The sequence below is a fragment of the Priapulus caudatus genome, unplaced genomic scaffold, assembly GCF_000485595.1.
Source record: "Priapulus caudatus unplaced genomic scaffold, Priapulus_caudatus-5.0.1 Scaffold1091, whole genome shotgun sequence".
NCBI lineage: Eukaryota > Metazoa > Priapulida > Priapulimorpha > Priapulimorphida > Priapulidae > Priapulus > Priapulus caudatus.
The window spans coordinates 67,247-77,283 of NW_014578152.1; the positions used below are offsets into that span (position 1 = coordinate 67,247).

At 43.0% G+C, this 10,037-nt stretch overlaps 1 protein-coding gene across 1 annotated transcript; it reads left to right on the forward strand.

Annotated features, from left to right (window-relative positions):
- Positions 1–5,626: 5,626 nt before the first annotated feature.
- LOC106815336 lies at positions 5,627–6,876 on the forward strand. The gene has a single exon (XM_014819781.1). The coding sequence runs from the start codon at positions 5,635–5,637 to the stop codon at positions 6,676–6,678; it is 1,044 nt and encodes a 347-aa protein (XP_014675267.1). The 5' UTR covers positions 5,627–5,634; the 3' UTR covers positions 6,679–6,876.
- Positions 6,877–10,037: the final 3,161 nt, after the last annotated feature.

The window sequence follows — 10,037 nt, forward strand, 5'->3', positions numbered from 1 at the left end:
TGAAGAAGGAGGAGGGGAGAAGCTGGTGGAGAAGGAGGAGGGGGAGAAGCTGGTAGAGAAGAAGAAGGGGGAGAAGCTGGTGGAGAAGGAGGAGGGGGAGAAGCTGGTAGAGAAGAAGAAGGGGGAGAAGCTGGTGGAGAAGGAGGAGGGGGAGAAGCTGGTAGAGAAGGAGAAGGCGGAGAAGTTGGTGGAGCAGGAGGAGGGGGAGAAGGGAGCTGGTAGAGGAGGAGGGGGAGAAGCTGGTGGAGAAGGGAGAGAGGGAGAAGGAGGGGGAGAAGCTGGTAGAGAAGGAGAAGGCGGAGAAGTTGGTGGAGCAGGAGGAGGGGGAGAAGGGAGCTGGTAGAGGAGGAGGGGGAGAAGCTGGTGGAGAAGGGAGAGAGGGAGAAGCTGGTAGAGAAGGAGGAAGGGGAGAAAGGAGAAGCTGCATGGTGGAGAAGGAGGAAGGGGAGAAAGGAGAAGCGTGCTGCGGCGGCACTTCATTGATGTACAAGGGGGGCTGGGTTGGCAGATTCTCCCCTTCCTTCTCCACCAGCTTCTCCCTTCTCCCCTTCATCATTCTCCCCTCCTTCTCCCCTTCCTCCTTCTCCACCAGCTTCTCTCCTCTTTTTCCACCAGCTTCTCCCCCTCCTCCTTCTCCATCAGCTTCTCCCTTCTCCCCCTCATCCTTCATCATAGAATAATTGGCTACATCATTAGACATACAAGGCCTATATAGCTTATTACGTGGTGCAACACTGAGATGAGTTGGCGCACGTCTCAGGCGAGAATAATTGGCTACATCATTAGACAAATTAAGGCCTTTATAGTTTATACTGTGGTGCAACACTGGGAAGAGTCGGCGCTCGTCTCAGCCGAGAATAATTAAATTGGCTACAAACTTTTTGTATTTTAGACGAGAACTATATTATTTCATGTTGTGGTGCAACGCTGAGATGAGTTGGCGCACGTCTCAGCCGAGAATAATTGGCTACATCATTAGACAAGGCCTTTATAGCTTATGCTGTGGTGCAACACTGGGAAGAGTCGGCGCTCGTCTCAGCCGAGAATAATTAAATTGGCCATGGCCAGTCGTAAGAATTATTTATGGACTATTCTTACGACATGCAACGCGCATACGCATAATAGTTCATAGTAATGTAATATGCTAGTTTTGGAAGTCTCCTACGCCTACTCCCTAACCCCAACTCGAACCCTAAACCCTCACACTAACCCCAACCCTAACCATAACACTAATTATAAACCGACTCGATTTCCTTATATGCGTATTATATCTTACAATAACAATCTATGCCTATGGTGTATAACCACATACGCAACGCATGCACATGCGCGTTGCATGTCGTAAGAATAGCCACTTCCAATTAAATTGGCTCCAAAATTCATCATGATTATTTATAGGCCACAAATTTTATGTTTTAAGTAATACATGCGCGCGCGCGTACATGCAGTGACGTCAGTACATGCAGTGCGACGTCAGTACATGCAGGCCTACCCGTTCGACACCTTCGCTCCGTCAAGCCTTCGCTACACTGAAGTCGGTGTAACGCGAGTGGAACTGTCGGCCGGGTACCGGTCTAACGGCCGCCGTGCATATAGGAGGCATACACGGCCAGCCTCCGCATGATGGTTAAGCCATGCATGGTCGTGTAATGTTGATTGTTGTTTCTTACGTTGCTGTTCACATTACAACTACTGTAACAGGTCTTGGGCATACTAATAAGTAATAGATATGCTATAATAGTATACTAGTATTAGTATATTTACTATTTAGTTAGCCACAAGTTCCCTTCTCGCTTTACACTGTGTTGGAGATAAGTCAAAGCAGAACTACAGTAGTAGACAGTAGTAGAACAGTAATAGCATGGGCGGGCTAATATATTTATAATGTTTGATGATAGCCGATGAGCCAAGATGTTGATGACTAACAATGCTGATTGAGTAATGACTGTTTACTTTAGTTCTGTTTAATAATGTTTATTTAGCCATGATTTCTCTACATGTTCCTCTACACATAATCCTCTGCGGTATAAACTATGGTATAAACATTATCTGGTACATATCCGGGTATACATGATACTAGATACAATAATGTAACCCAAACACAGGATAGGTGTTTGGGTTACATTATCCTGTGTTTGGGTTACATTATTGTATCTAACATGATACATGATATACATGATGATCACTGAATAGTCTAAAGGTCAAGACACACTGCAGCGACAGCGACGGAGCGTAACATCTAACGACATTTCAAAAAATTTGAAACTATTAACACACACGCGACAACGACCAGAGACAACCGTAACAACAAAAATATTTAGAAACGTTTCTAAAGCCTAGGACAGACTGTGCGATTTTCTACGCTAGCCGCTTGCGATCCGCCGATCGATAAATACGGTGCCGGGTCGAAAAACCGGGCGGAAATATTCAACATGTTGAATACGAGCGATGCGCCGGGCGTATGGGATTGCGAGCGAAATACGCTGCCGTGAGACCGGACACACCGCGCGGACCCGGCACCGTATTTATCGATCACAAGTGGTCAGCGTAGAAAATCGCGCAGTGTGTCCTAGGCTTAAAGCTGTGGAGCTATCCAGTTTACCAGTTATTAAGTATTACCAGTTATTAATTATCCAGTTATTCTAGTTTACCTTCCAGATAACCACAAGACCACACACATAAATGTCCAGTGTATGTATCTAACTAACTGTCATATACCACACCTGAGTATGTTATTCACACACAATCAATGTCAACAGTTATTGATAAAGTATTTCTTTATCCATTTGAAATATTATCTGTCAAAATGAAAATATTTCCACCTGTAAATATCTCAAACAAAAATAGCTCTGAATAATAAATTTCCTTCTGAAACATTCATGTTAAAATAATGGCATATATATCGATACACTCTGTGTATTGTTTGAAATTATACACATTGACTCTCAGTACATTGGTCACATTTCCATTCGTTGCTTAGATGCCTATCCAAGAATAGTTTCTTGTCAATGTGCAAACAGGTCTGGTGGAACCACTCTTTGCAAGCACCAGTGCACTGCATCATACGCTCTTCCTTGTTGTCTGGTAGTCTACATAAACAGTACACAGGAATTTCAACAATTTTCGAGTTTTCTGATCTGCACTGGAAAAGCACTGGGAATGGAGACATTTTCCCCTGCTAGAGGCAGTCAATGAAATGTTCACGCATTTTCTTTTGATCATATCTATTGCAGGCAGGGTCTTGACCATAACAAATGGCAGTTGCAGATGCAATTGCGAATAAACCGCAATCTATTCCACCATTCTGTCGCTGCACTTTTTTTACATGAACATTTATAACCGGCTGCCTAGACATAATGATAGATGCTATTTGCATCTGTTCATTTATCGGTACAGAGGTATAAAGTGAATCATACACGGCAACACTTTCTTTATTGTTGGGGAACACATTTGACACAGTGATCCAGTGTATGGCTCCATCGTGTAAAATTTGCACAAATTCAGAACTTGCTACATCAAATTGTAGCTTACTTCCAAGAATAGTGTCCTGTAGTCCAGCTACCAAAGGAAATTTGCTCCTCAGAAGTTTCATGGCTGCAGTCATGTGTTTATCATTGAGCATACCCCCACTTCTTACGTCCGACAGAAGATCATCATCTGCAACAAAGTTGACTTCCAGTTTCTCCAAAGTCCTTTTGCTCCGCATCATCTTCCTTTTTCTTGACTGGAAAAGGTTTCCTTTAGATGGCTTCTTCTGTCGAACGTTGCCCGTTATAGGTGGGGTTTTTGGTAGGTTGAACTCATCAATAGACTTCAACACAAGAGAAGCATTTCCAGTTATGCATTTTGATCTAGACTGATCTCCAAGGACTGTTGTTTCATCCACTGATATTGCAGTTGCTGAAATGGAGTCCACCGCTACAATTTCAGACCCTACAGGTAGAGCTTCTGTTTCTATTGGTGGAGCTATAATCGTGTATTCTTCTTCTTCAACACTGGAGGAAGTTGATGGAGTGCTAGGAGAAGGTACAGGATTGACAACACTATACTCGCCATCTGATACATCCTCTTTGTCGTCAATCTCTGAGGAGGTATCCAACTGCAGTACCCTTCGTGTTTTCACATGCCTGACAAATTCTGGAGAGGACTTCGGGGATGGCATAGTTTTACGTACCTCCTCTGTTACTGCAAAACTCTCCTTCACAACTACAGAGTTGCCAGTGGATTAATGCATGTCCGCTGCAATTGCAGCTACCACAGAAGACTGTACTTTTGAATCAACAGCTTGTTCATCACTTGTACATGTTTGGTTGGATGGCCCAGGATTTGATGTACATGACATTTCAGAATATGTGGAAACGGGTATGAGCTGCACTTTCTGACCATTTGTCCACATACTATGGAGCAAATTCAAAGTGTCAAACTTCTCTTTGAACTCTGGTGTGCCAAGTGTAGCAGCATAGTTAGCAACTGACTTGCAAAGAAACAGCATTTCCTTGTATTTCTCTTCTTTTGACTTGGAGACTGGTCTCGCTCGCTTTGAAACCTGAACTCCGGCTTCTGATTCCGTTTCCTGCTTCCGCTTGACACTGGGTCGTGGTGTCTTTGACTGATACGATAACAGCCATCTTTGTCCAACATCGGTCATTGCAAACAAAGGGCGACTAGAGTTGATCCTACCAGCAAATATGTGCCTACAGGGCAGCATCATCCTAGTTTGTAGAGTGAATCCACATTCACCGTCGACTTTATGTACAGCTGCATTTTTTCTCGCGATGGCGAGTTCTTCTAATACAATTCCAGATGCATATGGTGTCAGTAGCTTTGTGATGTTATCTACCTCCTTATCATTGTTGCCAAGACGATACTGTGTCTTAGCAGTCTGGCAGAATACCCTGTGGGTAGCCTGACAACTCTGTGACCTGTGCAGAAGCAGAACCCCCCTCATTGCTTCGGCGAGGCTCAGGTTTCTTGAAAGAACATCTTTCAGCTTTTGGTTATGCGATTCCACTCGGTTGTTTGTTGTGTTGCCTAGATTGCAGTGTCTATTAGTCAGGTAGGCTGCCCAATACTTTTTGTGCGATCCCCAGTTTTTTTCATAGTATTTTATCAGACTGTCTGGTGCAAGTTTTTCAAACTTTTCAAGATGAGTCTTGAAGGCTTTTTTCGTTTTGGCAAACACCAGTGATCTCATGGAAGCCGTCAGATTATCTCTAGTTCCCTGGTCAGTTGCGATTTTCTTTATCTCTCGTGTGATGGCCTGCAGCACATGAAACTTGCACAGCTGGACTGATGCTTGGGGCATGACTGTATGTACTGCAGCAATTTCATTGAGGTCTTTGTCTACAGTGACACACTGCACACGTGAGATTTCAACAATTTTGGAGAATTCTTGCAACATTGATTCAATTGTGAATTTCTTCTCATTGCATACAAATGCATATGCAGCAGCTCGACCCTTGCCATTACCATCCTCTACCATCATAGAACTAGAACTAGAACGGACAGATAGACAGATGGACGGACAGACAGACAGACAAGCTAATACCAGTATACCCCCTCCTAACTTTGCTTCGGGGGGGGGGGTATAAATACATGTGTACTGCTCAAAATCGATTTCCCTAAGTATGCTCTATGGAAGATAGAATGACCCAGCTATTGGCAGACATTGAGAAACTACAGAAAGAAAAAGCTGAATTACAATGGGCCAATGCCCCGTTCTCCATTGATACTATCAAGGACTCGGATATTCCATTTTATACTGGTTTTCCAAGTAGAGCAGTTTTTGATAAAGTTTTTGCTTATTTCAATCCTGATCCAAATGGAGAAAATTTGATCTTGAACTCGAGTGATTCAAAGGGTGTATCGGCGACAGGGACAAAAACTGGTCGGCCAAGGAAACCAACTCCCCAAAATCAGTTCTTTCTATTCTTGTGCCGTGTTCGAGTGGGACTTATGGAGCAATACTTAGCCAATCGATTTGGAGTGTCAGTGTCCACAGTTAGCAACCTGGTGATTTCCTGGGCCAACTATATTTATCTCAAGCTAGGTGTACTGAATATCTGGCCTTCAAAACAACAAATAAAGTCAAACATGCCATCATCTTTCAAGGAGAAATACCCATCAACTCGTATTATCATTGATTGTACTGAGATCAAGACGCAGATGTCGTCATCTCTGTTGTCAAAAAGTATGACATATTCAAACTACAAAAGTTCTAACACCTTGAAGGGTTTGATTGGTATTACACCTGGTGGATGTGTGAGTTTTGTCAGTCAGCTGTACACTGGCTGTATATCTGATCAGGAAATCACACGACGAAGTGGTCTGCTCAAGATGGATTTTGATGATGGTGATTCAATCATGGCCGACAAGGGTTTTGAGATACAAGATTTGTTAGATCAGATGCCTGTATGTGTAAAGCTGAACATTCCCCCAAAACTTGGTCTGTATGGACAGATGGCCCTGTTAGATGTACGAGACACTCAGAGTATTGCAGCAGAGCGCATCCATGTTGAGCGAGCCATCAACAAAATAAAAAATTTCCATATATTTGACCAAGTTATCCCAATTTCACTGAGCGGTTCAATCAACCAAATATGGACAACTTGTGCTGTGCTCACGTTGTTTCACAATCCTATCATTTCATGTCCAATTGCTGATTCTGTACTTAACTGACAGCCACATGGACTGAGGCATATACTCTATAAAAGAACACTGAGAGCATATAGCACAGACAGACACTCATTTACAGTTATAGATCTCACTTTTAATCTCATGTACTCTGCAAGTGTGAATTGTGAAATTGAAACGTGGGGACTTGGTAACATGACAATCAAATAAATTGCTAGTATTAAAGTGACAATTTCAAATTTGTCTAGATAAACATCCGATGCTTTTTTGCAGACAAAGTTTGATGTCCATCTTCTATATAAACAGTACATTACTGGTTTACTTGTGTTATAAAGTATCAATAAACATTGTTAATCTAAAAAAATTGTTAAGTTGTTAATTTCACAAATTGTTTCAGACTGCTTTAACATTCTATGGGTCTAGAATTTGTTTTATCCACTTGTCCCAGGACAAGTGACTTTCCATTATACACTTGTCCCACCTGAGTAGATCCTAATAAACATATGCAGTTCCGGTACTATCATAGTTATTTCAAAGGTTTTGTCGTGTTTGATGACTTTCGACATGATTATGAATAGTAAAATAATAAGTGGACAATAAGCGGAACACACAATAATCAAGTCATAACAATTTAATAGAGCACTGTGATTAAGTACTCACTTCTGTAAGATAAACAGAGCACTGACATGATACATGTATAAAACGATTGTTTTTCACTTGTCCACGGACATCTACAACACTGTTTAATAGTCACTTGTCCGACCCTCAAATTCCACCTGTCCCGGGCGTTAGGCGATCCAATTTGTAGACTCCTGCATTCCATCTATCATAACTGTTATGTAGCTCAGTGTCAACATTGTTATTAAAAGAACTGGGTCAGTTCTAAGTTTTTTGTATGTACATTGTATGACTGCATTTTAAAGATTCACTTTCAATACTGTCACATAGTACTGGTCGCAAAATGGCAGCAGTGATATTTCAACTATATGTATCACAGTTGACCTGAATAAACAGTCCCTTTGGCAAACAATGGATATTCGCAATTTATTCCAGTCTACCAACATCTTTGAGAACTGGCACAACGTACGTTTTATAAAACCTCAATACTTTGTCGGTCATGTCCTTGAAATACTCTGCATTGTACAGAATCCGGTGGATCAGTAGTCACTTTTTGGAATAGACAATGTAGTCACACCACCCAGCTCCACATATCCCCATTTGGCCCTGTATCTGTGCGTAGTGGGGACTTGACTTATTTAGGTTTGGTAGACCATCAAGAATTTGACAGGAAAAGTCTGGTGCCTTACAAGCTTGTGCAGGACTCACATTCTGGTACTTATAACTGCACTTGACTTCCAGTAAACCCAGTCCATGTTTAAAGTCAAATACTTTCCTATCAGGAGATGCTCCCATCCAGGGATATGCTGGGTTGACCACAACACCGGACTCAAACAAGCACACAGTTTGCCCAATGTTGGTCATGTACTGGCTGTAATGTCTAGCTGCTCGATCTTCACTATCTCGGCCATACCTAATAGCGGACACATTGCTAAGGTCTTTATTTTCTACATTTAACAGCTGTGTTCTTACAAACTTATCATTGTTTGTTGTTTTGCGGGATAGAACGCCGCCAAAGTTGCTTGCAGTTATTCTTGTGCCGCGAACCTCGTGCCATAGTGTGTTGGCACTCTGACCACGAGTGGACAGCTCAATCTTGTTGCACTCGGTCCTTGTCACTGTCAACTGACTCATAACGTCATCATCAAGATCATATGTTGCAGGTTCGGCAGCCGACCATGGCAGCTCTGGAATATTACTTGGAATCTCCCGTGAATCACTATCGGCTTCAGCCTGGCAAGAAAAATCATCAATAACATCAAAATCAGATTCTGTCACAGCTAGCTGATATGACAGTGGACTACCTTTGGGAACAGAGAATCCCATTCTTCTCATCACCATTTCCGTGGAATTTACATTATAGACCTGACAAAATCCCACTGCAGGAGTAATTTTCTGGAGGTCTCCCTTCAAAGTTTCTCCATCAGAGACACAGTCCAACTTTGCGGCAGGTGCCCTGCCTCGTACAATGTTGGCCTAATGCCGCCTGCACTGGAGCCATACTGAGGTTTCATAAAACTGCAGACCATCACTGGTTCTGCACGAATACCATCAGTCCTAGATTTAGCCCAACTACATGACTTCTCGGTGCATGTTTGTGGACGAATAAACTGCTTGGCACCCATTTTGATGGTGTGATCTACATAATAAAGTAGGCCGAACACATGGTTACAGTAACCAGCCTTGCCAGCCACACAGGAATACGATGCACGATTTACAGTACCTGACTGTCCCACAACAACATATACAGAGTGCGGAGATTCATTTTTTTTCATTGAGCGGTAACATTTGGCATGGACGAAAGTTTCCTCCTTGTGTTTCACACACTTCACTGCATGGATGTACTCCTCAAAAAAAAATCTATAGCCTCTGTCCATAGGTTTCTCCACCGATTTTCCACCTGGCATTAATTTTCCAGTATCTTTGGCATGATTCATGATGTTTACATATGTAAACGCCTTCGGAAGATCTTTGGTTTCCGATGTCCAACCATCTTTAGGTAACATCTTTAGCTAACATCCTCCTCCACCAGCTTCTCCCATCCTCCTGCTCCACTGTAACGACGAATATGACGTTACCCGTTTAAATGTAGATCGGTTGTAGCGATGAATATTTAAACTCCAAACTCCAAGCAGTAGTGTTCAGCAAAATAGTATATTGTTTCTCAAACCACATATGCTCGCACAGAGGCACGCCGACGCGTGCCTCGCGCACTCCCGTCCGATCTCCCTCACAACCAAGCACCTTCCCTCTTATACATTTCTAGATAACAAAGCACGTCGCGCGCGTCCGGACAACCGGCATGTGCTACCCACATGTACAACAAGTCCCTCTCAACCGTTTCGCATCGCGCGCCGACCAACACATTATGCAACCGCAGTCACTCCATTTCCAAACACTCAACTACTATTTGTGACATCTGCAACCCATACTTTACACCACCACCTTCTCCCTTCTCCCCTTCCTCCTTCTCCACCAGCTTCTCCCCCTCCACCACCTTCTCCCTTCTCCTCCTGCTACACCAGCTTCCTTCTTCCCTTCCTTATCCCCTTCTCCCTTCTCCTCCATGAGCCATATTGAGTCGGGCCACACGGCCGCCGTGCGTATAGCCATATTGAATCTTATCCACACGGCCGCCGTGCGTATAGTCACTTCCGTTGGAAACAGCTGTAACATGGCTGACTGATATGACTTGCTGGTCATATAGGCATGACATTGCGAATAAAATTCAGTAATATTAGCGTTAATTGTAATTGTAGTAATATAAGCGTTATTAAAATGTCCCA

Excerpts from the sequence above, each read along its gene's own strand:
- LOC106815336 (XM_014819781.1), top strand. The coding sequence starts at position 5,635 with ATGGAAGATAGAATGACCCAGCTATTGGCAGACATTGAGAAACTACAG.